This window comes from Mustela nigripes, chromosome 4 (genome assembly GCF_022355385.1).
Source record: "Mustela nigripes isolate SB6536 chromosome 4, MUSNIG.SB6536, whole genome shotgun sequence".
NCBI classification, from domain to species: Eukaryota; Metazoa; Chordata; class Mammalia; order Carnivora; family Mustelidae; genus Mustela; species Mustela nigripes.
This window is the reverse complement of record NC_081560.1, coordinates 163,673,917-163,686,466: the sequence shown is the minus strand read 5'-3', so window position 1 is coordinate 163,686,466 and position 12,550 is coordinate 163,673,917. Positions and strand designations below refer to the sequence as shown.

At 38.2% G+C, this 12,550-nt stretch overlaps 1 protein-coding gene across 2 annotated transcripts in view; it reads right to left on the bottom strand.

The window, feature by feature from the left end:
- The window catches only part of ENTPD7 (ectonucleoside triphosphate diphosphohydrolase 7), a 46,000-nt gene that overhangs the window by 23,743 nt on the left and 9,707 nt on the right, over positions 1-12,550 (bottom strand). For both annotated transcript variants that reach the window (XM_059398326.1, XM_059398327.1), the window contains exons 4-7: positions 8,387-8,592; positions 7,976-8,126; positions 4,058-4,161; positions 282-338 (exon numbers count right to left, since the gene is read on the bottom strand). In XM_059398326.1, the coding sequence (XP_059254309.1) occupies positions 282-338; positions 4,058-4,161; positions 7,976-8,126; positions 8,387-8,592 (518 nt within the window). The remainder of the gene's footprint in view (positions 1-281; positions 339-4,057; positions 4,162-7,975; positions 8,127-8,386; positions 8,593-12,550) is intronic.

Genomic DNA, 12,550 nt, shown 5'->3' with positions numbered 1-12,550 from the left:
AAACTAGCTAACCACAAATTAGTGTTGAGTCTGGGTATTGGGTTCATGGAGATTCATTTTATTATTTACTTCTATGAATGTCTGAACTTTCCATATTAAAAAGTTAGAAAAAAAAAAAGAAGGCAAATTAGGACTAGAAAATAAGCATCTTAAAAGAGTTTTTAAAAACTGAAGAAAGAAAGAAAAACAACTCAAACACAGCACTTATGTTCTACAGATAGGTTACAACATAAACCTTCAGTGCTTAGAACAGTCAGTCATAAGGCAACAGTATTACTCACCATCCTCATGGTCAAATCTTCCCAAAACAAAGTTGATTCCAATCCATGCATAAACTCCTAAGTAAGAAATATGAAAGTCCTCGCTTAATTCTCTGTTGCTGTGCCATGACTACACCTCTTCCCAGGGCTGCTCTTTTCCTCCTTTTCTTAGCAAAAGGTGATGAGAGTATTTTATTCCACACTCTCAGTTTATGAATTTAAAAATCTCTTATCTTATGATGCTTTTCCCTTTAGTCATTTTAAAATGATCTGCATTGTCTAAATTTCCTACAGATGATTATGGATTAATGTATAAAAACAACTAGTAAAAAATGTGACTCTTTGTGGAGTTCTGGTCCTGGGCAAGATGGAGTAAGCACACTCCATCCTGTCTCCCCACTGAATACAAGTGTAAACTCAGGATCGAATGAATAGAGCAGATTTGTGAGACATCTGAAAGGAAATGATAATGGGCACACAGAGACAGAGATCAGAAGTTAAAGTGCCACCAAACTGGAAGTGAGTTCCTCATTTCTCCTCCCCAGATATTGCCTGGCCTGGACTCAACAGCAGCTTGAAACACAAAAGGACATACAGGTGTGGAGGAAAGAACTTCAAGACCTTGCTTTCTGGTTCAAGGAGCATTAAAAGGGACTCTAAAAGCTCAGAAAGAATAAAGGAAAATCCTTTGAGGTTTTTTTCCCTTTTTTTTTTTTTTTTTGGTTCTCTGCTTCCCCAGGCAATCCTGCAGGGGTAGAGGCAGAAGTTGGGCAGATACCTAAAACTCTGAAGAATATGAATCCTCTTCTCTGACTAGAGGAGCTACAACCTCAAGAGTTGGCAAAAATCCCTATTGGTTATTTTTCCCCCTCTGTCTTGTACCATTTAGCCCTGGCTACATCATGGGAAATGAACGGCAGAGCAGGTAAGTTAAAGTCCTGGCTTTCTGACTGAAGGACCATGAAAGTGAGCCCCAGGGAATCAGAAAGTATTGTGGAGATCACAAAGGATAGGGAATAAAGTAGTATATCAACTCTTGGGCTCACAGTCAAGCTACACATGCATGGATCTCACTCTAAACAATATAAATACACCAAAGGTTCTGAGAACTGAACTACTGGCTAGACAACCCATTGGTATGGGCTATGCCCAGATTCTAGATTGGCCATTGGATGACACAAAAATGGGACAAATTCAAATAGCAGTGCCAATGCTTTGAAAAACGAATCAACAGAATCACAGCCAACAAAAGGTAGGTCAAAACTTGAGGCATAAACCTAACCAGGTCAATTCCCTGCTAAAACAATCAATATTCTCCTTATGACTGAAAAAAGACCCAGAATCTCATAATGTAATATTCTAAATGTCCAGGATACAATATAAAATTACTTGGCATAAAAAGAACTAGGAAATTCTCAACTCATAAGGAAAAAGGTGCCAACTGCAAGAAGACACAGATGTCAGAATTATCAGACAAAAATATCAAAGCAGCTATATAATCAAGAAGAGCAGTCCTAGCATGAATGGAAAGATAGTTTCAGCAAAGAAATAAAACATACAAAAGAACCAAATGAAAATTCTAGGGCTGAAAAACACAGTACTGAAATTGAAAAAGGTAAATCTTTTCCCTTAGAATGCATAGATTTTGTCTTTTTCAAGAAATGGAAACATAATTTTGTCATATGGGCCACATCTGGGCCACAAGAGAACACCCATTCAACTCCACCCCCAAATTGCAAGCTTTTAGGGACTTATCAGTACTGCACAGTAAATGCAATAGAGGGAGAGCCTGTAACAAAAGAAAAACAGTAATCATCCTGATCACTCCCTAAAATTAAAGTTTCCCCTTACTTTAATCTAATAATTTTGATTTACATTTGAATTTGGCAAACTCAGTAGAACTCAGAAAAGTATGTATGCTTTCAAAACTACAATTAGTAACAAAATATCCATTTGGAATCATCGCTAAATACTAATACCTTCTTTTCTTTTTTTTTTTTTTTTAAAGATTTTATTTATTTATTTGACAGAGAGAAATCACAAGCAGGCAGAGAGGCAGGCAGAGAGAGAGAGAAGGAAGCAGACTCCCGGCTGAGCAGAGAGCCGGATGCGGGGCTGGCTGGATCCCAGGACCCTGGGATCATGACCTGAGCCGAAGGCAGCGGCTTAACCCACTGAGCCACCCAGGCGCCCCCCCTTTTTTTAAATTTAATTTAATTTTTTCAGTGTTACAAAATTTAGTGACATCACAGAATTTCTTAGGGCAGAAGTAAGAGCTGACCTGGCAGAAGTTAAAAATGCTATCAGTGAGATCCAATCTAATCTAAATACTCTAACAGGTAGGGTAACCAAGGCAGAAGAGAGAATTAGTGATGTAGAGGACAAACTGAAAGAGAAAAAGGGTCAAGAGGAGGCCTGGAACAAACAGCTTAGAAGCCATGGAAACAGAATTAGGGAAATAAATAACACCATGAAATGTTCCAACATCAGAATTATCGGGATCCCTGAGTGGGTGGAGAGAGAGAAGACTAGAAGATATAGTTGAACAAATTCTGGATGAAAATTTCCCCAATCTGGGGAATACAACAAGCGTTTGAGTCCTGGAGGCAGAAAGGATACCCACGAAGATCAACAAATCTAGAAAGACCACCAGACACTTGATTGTGAAACTCACGAATCATATTTTTAGACAAGAACTTCTAAGGGCAGCTAGGGGGAAGAGATTCCTTATATGCAGAGGAAGGTCCATCAGAATAACGTCAGACCTGTCCACAGAAACCTGGCAACCATACAAGGCTGGCAAGACATATTCAGGGCACTAAAGGAGAAGAACATGCAGCCAAGAATACTTTATCCAGCAAGGATGACATTCAAAATGGATGGAGAGATAAAGAGCTTCCAAGACCGGCGTGGTTTAAAAGAGTGTGTGATCACCAAGCCAGCACTAAAAGAAATCTTAAGGGAGTTCTATAAAGGAAGAAAGAACCCAAGAGTGACATAGAACAGAAATTCACAATTTATAAAAACAAGGACTTCACAGGCAACATGATATCAATAAAAACGTATCTTTCAATGATCACGTGAACAGCCTAAATGCTCTCATAAAATGGCACAAGGTTGCAGACTGGATAAAACAACAGGACCCATCCATATGCTGTCTACAAGAGACACACATGGAACCTAAAGATACATCCAGATTGAAAGTGAAGGATGGAGAAGCATCTTTCATGCCAACAGGCCTCAAAAGAAAGCTGGGGTAGTGATTCTCATATCAGACAAATTAGATTTTAAACTAAAGACTGCAGTCAGATTTAGAGAAGGACACTACATCATTCTTAAAGGGTCTAACCACCAAGAAAATCTAATACCTTCTTATAAACATAGAACTTAACACAAAGTTAAAAACAAATATAAACATAGGACTTCTAGAAGCAGGATTCTTTTTTTTCCCATTGTAAAAAAATTTAAATTCAATTAATTAAAATATACAGTACTCATTTCAGAGGTAGAGTTCAGTGATTCATCAGTCTTATGTAACACCCAGTGCTCATTATATACATCACATGCCCTCCTTAATGTCTGTCACCCACCTCCCCTCTAAAAGCAGCATTCTAAAACAGATACTAATGCAGAATATGCAAATAATAATATTAACTAAAAAACTATACAGCAGAATCAAGAAAATTAATCGAAGGAAAGTAAATATCAAGTATATAAAGTAATCCTAAACCCCCACCAGAAAGACTATGCCATGGTTGGCTGGGAGCCAAACCAGGGTGCCCCTTGAGGCCCATTACCTTCCTGCTTCCCAGAGATCACTTCTGCCTGAGACTGAGAAAAGAGGAAGTCAAACTCCAGCGGTAAATCTCTCACTAGATCAGCCAAGATGGCCAGCTGCTTTCTGCAAGAAAGAAGAAAACATATAAAAGTTAATCATTAAACACTTCTCACAATTAGCTTCAACTTGACCTTCTACTCAGACTCGTTACAACTCACTGCTCCTACAGCCATTCACCAGTTGAGCCCTACATCTTTCTGGTACCTTCTTTGATTTCAAAGGTTTAAACTTATCCTTCTACCTAAAGGGTAATGTGGTACTAGTAATACTTTCCCTTTTTATACTTTTACAATTCGTATAGCGTTAAAAGATGAGACCGTGGTTCTGTGCCTCACACAGGCTGAATACGTATAAGTGGCAGGAAGCACGGTTCGTAATTACATGATCCCTAACTACTGTGAACGGAAGCTGTTAGACTGAGGAACACAATCTCATCCTCAGCTCTTACATAATACAGAAACAACACCTCAAGTCACCACACGACGAACACTGTTAGGTCCACAAGTTTTTAATAATCCTTTCTTTACACAAGCTGACAATGAACTTTTTAATCTCCCTTTATCTATTTCAAGGTTGGGGTTTTTTTTTCTTTATAAAAAAATCTTATCATTTGAAAAACCTAGATCAGGATCAAAATCCAAAGGTTATAACAATTTGGGGACAAAGTTTGAGTCTTATTATCTAAGGTTGTTTTTGCCTCTAAAGTTTTGTGTTATCAGTGTTATTAAAGGAGAACAAAGAAACAAAGCTATAAGTAATAATATGAATCTAGAGAATATGGTTAAAAATAAGAGCAATCATCCTGGATTTTTTAAATTACTCATTACAAAAATATTCCATTGGCTCAGATAGTTGTCGGCATGAATTAGTGGAGAATGTTAACACTTAAAAGTGAAGAATACGTTTAAAGTAATAATTTCCCAGTATACTGTCAAATGTAGTTTACAAAAAAGCTCATTGTTAAAATATTAAATTCTTGCAATAAGAATTTTGCATGTGTAATAAGAGGGACTATCTTGCCCTCCCTATTGGATACGCTTCTAAAATACCCAAAGAAGAAGGCTTATTGGTTTTGGCACTGATTTGGAAGAACAGGCACCAGTACACACTGCTGTCTGGAATACAAATTCCTGGTATGATGTTTCCAAGAGCAATCCAGACCTATGTATCCACAATTTTAATGTGCTTAACCCTGGACCAGCTATTACACTTTAAGAAATGCATTGCAAGGAAATGCATCAGATAAGAATACAAAAAGGAGAGAACATTGCAGCACTATTTGTAACAGCGAAAATAACCTAAACGCACATCATTAGGTATTGGTTAAATAACCTGTGGTATATCCACACAGTGTGATACTAGACAGATGTTAAAAGAAATGAGGTCAATATAGATCTGTACGTACTGATGTGAAAAGCTGTCCAATATATTCTGAGTTAAAAAATACATATAATGTGACCCCAATTTATATTAAACAATGAAACAAAAAAATTCTTCATGTACTGCACAGGACTCTCTAAAATTCAATTACTGTTTCTTTATTAAAGAAAAACTTTCAGTGGCAAAATATTGGTAATTGTTAAGCTGGGTGGGTAAGAAAATACAGATTCATCATGCTGTTTTTTTTTTTTAATGTTTGAAATTTTCCATAACAAAAGTTTTCTTTCCCCTTAAATATCACCTTATACTATATTTGTAGTTTTTTAAAGATATTTCCATTACAAAATGAAAATGAGGTAAAACAAGTTAGCTCAGGACTTTGGCAAAGAAATAAAACCTAGTGCTAATACATTTCAAAATTACAGTCCCTGTAATTTGAACCCATTTTGAATACTGCTCACAAACACTAATAAATTAGCAAAGCATCCATTATACAAAACAGGTTCTTGCAGCGATGGTTACATTTATGTCAACAACTATGGCTGCCTCAATTGCTAGCAATGATTTCAGAAGCCCAGGATAGATCCAGGCATTATTAGATGAGGTGATCAGAAGGCAAGTTTAAAGGCAAGCTCTTCACAAATACTTAAGATAAAAGAAATATTAATATTCAGAGCTTCCATGCAGTGAACATCTTAGACAAATAGAAGGGAACTACATAGTGGGTTTTCCCCAGGTGGAAACTTCTTTGACAGAGTCAGTGCTGAGCGGTGTCATGAGACAATCCTCTTTGCTCCAGACCCCCAAAACGTGGCTAAACCATCATCCTCCTGGTTGGCTCTGGCTTTCTGACTTCTGAGTCAGCTTTTTCTCTGGCCACCCTCCCCCTGCTCCCCTCTGCTGACTGCAGACCACTCACAGACCTGTGATGCGGCATCCCTGTGTCACCTCTACTCTTCCCAGGATTTCTGAATTTTGAACTATGTGAATATCACTTAGGTCAAAACGAAAAATCCTAAATTGCAAGTACAGTATGGTTACAACCTTGTAGAAACTACATATAGATGTACAGAGAGAAGGCAATGTGACAAAATGAAACACTTTTGAAAGGGCAGCAGGAATGTAAGTGTTTGGGGTTTGTTTTGTTTTGAAGATTTCTTTAATGCAGCTGTAATATTTTAAAATTTGGTTTTAAAAATAAAAACAAGACAAAAATTTTTTAAAGGTCAAGATAAATGGAAAAATAAGGGGCTAGGAGAGCTCTCATTTCCACAAATGGCTACATAATCTCCTCCTCAACTGTAGACCAGAAAGTAAACCAGTAACCTCGTATCTAAACAGAAGGAAGGAAGTCCACTGCAACAACTGTGGACATGTGTTTTCTGGCTCATCTGGCATAAGTCGTATGAAGCCCTACATTCATGGCTGAGGTTTTTGTTGTTGCTGGCCAAGCATACAGAACAAAACTTCCTCGAAAAGGTTACTGTTATTTACCAAGAAAAAAATATTTAAGCTAATTAAAAAACACCTGATGCCTGTGAGACTTAGAACATTCCAAGAGACAAATTCTAAGGTTAAGGAAGGTCACTCCCTCCCCATGACCATAAGTGTGCAGGGGTCAGGGAGGTGTCAAAGGGGGGAAATCACAAACAAGAAGGGATGTCACCTAAGTATAGCTACTGCCTCTTCCTCCTCCTCTTCCTCCTCTTCCAGAGAAGGGAGAGGGATCAGGTGGCAAGGTCCTGGGCTAAACTACCAAAGTCAAGTGGACACTGGACTGGTTGGGATGGAAAAAGCTAGTCTAAAGCAATGGAGACTGAGTTTTGCAAGCAGCACCAACTATCACCAGGGAGCCAGGCAGTTGCAGACAGAGCAGCATTCCTACCAGAGCCTCTCCTACTGGCCTCCAGGTACCCAGTCACTCAGATGAACCTCCTACAGCCCTTCTCTAACTATGTTCCCCATCTAGTGATCCAAAGTTACCACCATCACCATTGCTTCTCAATCAAAACTAACAATCATTACAGCCATCTCAGATATTGATCCCAAAGAAGCAAGTGACACGAAGCTCTGAACAACAGATTGTGAAATAATGATGTGCGGAGGTGGCTCTGTTCTATTTTGAGCAAGGAGCCTTTTACTGCCTGCCACCTGCCAGCTCTGTGTGATATATCCTCAGCCCACCTTCAGACTGGAGAACTACAGAGAACAATGTGTAGAAATCAGTCTTGTGGGGCGCCTGGGTGGCTCAGCCATGAAGCAACAGCCTTCGGCTCAGGTCATGACCCCAGGGTCCTAGGATTGAGCCCCGCATTGGGCTCTCTGCTCAGTGGGGAGCCTGCTTATCCCTCTCACACTCCCCCTGCTTGTGTTCCCTCTCTCGCCATCTCTCTCTCTGTTAAATAAATAAATAAAATCTTAAAAAAAAAAAAAAAATAGAATCCGTCTTGCAACTCTTGTACCAGCCATTTTCCTGTGTCCATACGCCAGCCCTCACCTCTCGGGGAGAAGCCGCATGCCTGCAGTGCAGAGGATGTAGAGGGGTGTCTCCTTGTGCTTCTTCACAGGCACGTGCGCTGCGGCAAAGCTCAGCAGAGGACGAAGGTAATCACTGGCATGTTCTGGGGTGTCTGCCATTGCAGAGATTCCTTAAGCAAGACAAAATATTTTAAAAAGCAGATCACATTGACTCAGAAGACTGATACGCCATGAAGTTCTGCTTAAGGTCCTAAACACGTAATTATTTGTGAGGATGGGAGCAGCAACGAATGAGATATCCCTTCCATTATCCCGAATCTCAAGGGAAAAAAAGGTTTTTTTCCGCCTCTTTCCTTCTGCCGATTCCTTCCTCTCTCATGCCTGCAGCAGATAAAAAGGGACTGACAACGAAATATATTCCAATTAGTACCTGGCTTGATTTTTTTAACGACTGGCTGGCTGTTGCGGTCTCTCATCTGTTTGATGTCCAGCAAATCATGGGGGTTGCCATTATGTCTTGGCCAGAAATAAACAAAAATCCGAGAGCCACTGCTGCCACAGTCCACAACAAGTCCGTAATTCAGAGTTGGGTCTGCAGTGTCAGTCGCTTCAAGCTCCCCGACTCGTGCCAAATACCTACGCCAGGCAGAAAGAGAAATTGGTATCAAGCATCCAGGTCCACAAAAGGCACAACTACTTTAATTCATTTGTTCATAAGTCTTCATTAACTGTCTATATGTGCCAACCACATGGAACCACACGTCTCAAGCAATGAAACAACACTGACCATAGTTACTGATGGATATGTATGAGGCAATAGCTGGTTCGCTCGCCTAGAGGCCACTGGAATCAGAGAACGAAAAGACTCCTCCATGTTTGGAGGCAGTTATGAAACTGGCTGAAGTACCAAATCTTTTACCAACTTTAAAGAGCTTCTAGGCCTGAGTAAATTACTGGATTTTGTTGTTATAAGCCATTAAGATTTGGGGCAGTTTGTTACACACATTGATTAACTAAATGAATCCTAATAATTTCTCTTCATCTTTTCTGTATCTAAAGAATACTTTGGAATGATTATCACTTAATACGTGTTTCTAGGGTGGTAAAAATTTATGGGGCTTTTTGCTTTGTATTTTTTAGTGCTACATTTGCATTAACAAAAAATGTATTTTAAAATACTATATTCTTCTCTACAATCTTTTAAACTATTTTTTAGTCATAGAAAGAATGTTTATAAAGTATGTATAAGTAATAACAATAAGACAATGCCTCCATGCCCAACACCCAGTTTAAAAAATAAAAAATTTATATTGCTTCAAAAAAAAAACACCAAAAAGCTTCTAGGCCCAAGGACAGCAGTACTTTGTGGTGAGTTTTTTTTTCAGATTCTTATTACAAGATATTTATTTGGCTGACAGCAGAAAGATGAAACAAGTGAAGATGTTACCATCAGAACACCAAGGTTTGAATCTCAGCTCTAGCACTTTCTATGCTGTGTGACCTTCAACAAGTTACTTAACTTCTCTCAGATTGTTTTCTCATCTGTAAAATAAGAGTATGAGAGTGCTGAGTGGTTAGCTCAGCGCTGCGCTGCCGCTGCTCTTGTTGTTACGTGATGAATATTGGGAGAGCAAATAATAGAAGACTCTCGGGAGAAAAGGGCAGGCAAGTCCAGAAGGAAAAGAAGTCTAAGGGTTGGTAAAAATGCTCCTGAGCTCTGAGTCTTTAATAAACATTAAAGTTCACTCAGAACCCGAGGGTCTGAAAAGTACAAATATTATCAACTCCTCTTCAAAAGCTTCACTTGAAGGGGAGCTCAGGAAGAACGGCTCTTAGCTTATTATATGGAAAAAGAGCTGTTTCTCAGTGCTATGAATACATACTACATGGCAGACAGATTCAGATGTCTTCAAAATTCCTTTAAATTTGATTAAGTATTACTATACATTGAGATAATTGCTGAATAAATGCTCTGAAAGCAGTGCTGTGAATTTTTTCAAGTATCACAGCTGAACAGCCTTCCTTCTATCTGCCCTAGTCACCCAACACTATATTTAGAGCTAATTCCTAGATCCCCTAGACCCTTGCACAGAAGCCCTCAGAACTAGGCCTGAAGTCAATGCCACTGGGGAGGTGTTCTTTTTAAAGAAAGATTCAACATTACAAATGCGAAAGGAGTCCACACATGTCTGGGGTCTTGAAGTATAGGTATCAATAGCTCTGCAGGAAATCTACCTCTGATTAGGCAATAAGCCACATGTCCCACCCCTGAAGACAATCTAATCCATGTTTACCGGTGATTTCACATTGCTATGAAGACCATAGAGTTCCCTACTTTGGACAGAAAAGCAAACTTGATGAATAGATGACCATGTAAAAACTGTGGAAAGAAAAAAAGGGAGCTAAGTACCTTTCCTAAGGTACAATACAAAATAAAGGAAGAAAATGTATTTGGGCTCCAATATAATGCTGCAAATTATTACATAGATACGGTCAGGCAGAACTTTTTTCTGGATCCAACATCACAGTGAGTTATGGGAAATGAAGCAGGTGGTAAAAACTGTTACAGTCTAGTCAATTTACTGTCCCAAAAACCACATACTTATCCATTCTGATCAAATGACCGGGCTGAACTGGGCTTAGAATCCACAAATCAACTCACGACAGCTCATTGCTATCACATGAAAGCTGGGAAGATATCTGGGTTCAAGTTACAGAACTTGTGCAAATACTGATCTCACAGCACGCCATAGGTAAGATAAGCAATCTCTCGCCCACAGTGACTTTTCATTTCTCATTTTAGCAATCTTTCTACTTCATATGCTTCAGAGATCCTTCTCTGCTTTCCCCCTCTGAAAATCTTCCCCTCTACTTTTCTCACTAGATTCTGAATCCCATTCCCTCCTGCTTAATGAATAACTTTTCTCCAGTTCATTGGTTCTCAAATGTTTGGGGCTCAAGATCCTTTACTAAAAATTATTGGATCCAAAGGAGTTTTTGTATATGTGGGTTACATCTATTTATATTTATCATGTTACAAAATAAAACAAAAATTTTTAGAATTTTTTAAATTTAGATATAACAATAAACTCATTACATATTAATATATTTTATAAAAATAACTATTTTTAAAAACGAAAAAAACTCAGAAGAGTGGCACTGTCTTATGGTTTTGTGCATCTCTTTAGTGTGTAGATTAATAGAAGACAGCTAGATTCTCATTATTTGCCTCTGCATTCCATCTGTTACAATATGTTGTTTTGGCTGAAGTATTTCAAAAAGTCCAGCTTTGTGGAGACATGTTATTGGAAAAGGGAATACTTTAAGAGACCATTTAGATCACTGTGCATAGTCTTCTTTAATACTACACTAAAACTCAAGAAGTGAAGTTTCTTAAAGGCTAGTTGCAACGTGAAATCTAAAACCCTAAGAACATTTCATATTCTATAAAGTGAACCATCAGTCTATCTTGTACTTTGAATGACTTTTATCCCTGCATAATTTTGTAACATCCTATACTCAAAAATACTGGTTCACTGAGGATGCAAATCTTCCCAACACTGACACATTTCATTCTACAGTATTAAAAAAAACAAAACTCATCCACTCATTCATTAGTATCACTACCCATATTATCCAAAAAAAGGTCATTTAAGTATTGAGAAGCTAGAAAACACATAGTTGCAGACACAAATTTTCCAAACTGCTAATTTTCAGTTGAAAGCTCAGATTTTATCATTGGCAATAAACACTGACAGTTGTTTTCCTTAAAGTGACAGGTTTTTACTTCATTTGTTTTCAAAAAAATAATCTATGAAATATCCAAGTCTGAAAACCATAGCTTTTCTGGTAGTCATTCTTTCAAGTAAAAATAATATTCCATGATAAAAGCAGTTTATAACCCAAACTGCGTAAGGGCTTTTCCTCAAGAAAACTCCACTGTGCATCAGAAGTGCTTAATACGTATTTCCAATTCTGTCACACAGAATATGAAAAAGACATTCTTAAATGGAACTGGAATTTTTTCCCCATTAGAACTATGTGACAATGATGATTACAATAATTAATAGCATAATTTGGTGCTTCCATCTTGATTTGTGCTAAGGCACCTGCAGTTTTACCTACCCGTTGCTTTGCATCATTAGTATAAATGTCAACTCAGTGAAAAGGGCAAAAAAAAAACCACCACAGTAGCCAAGAGGTAGAAACAACATAAATATCCATGGACAGATGAATAAACAAAATGTGGTGTATACATAAAATGGAATATCATTCAGCCTTAAAAGTGAAGGAAACTTCATCTTGTGCTATGATATGGGTGAATCTTGAGGTTATCATACTAAGTAAAACAAGCCAGTCACAAAAGACAAATACTGTATGGTTCCACTTCTATAAGAGTAAAGCAGCCATACTCATCAAAACAGAAAACAGAATAGTGGCTACCAGAATTTGGCATGGGGTGGGAAAAAAGGGGAGATGTTGTTCAATGGGCAGAGAATTCAGAATTGCAAGATGAACAAGTTCTGGAGTTTGGTTGAATGACAATGTGAATATAGTTAACACTACTGAACTGTATATTAAAAGTGGTTGAGAT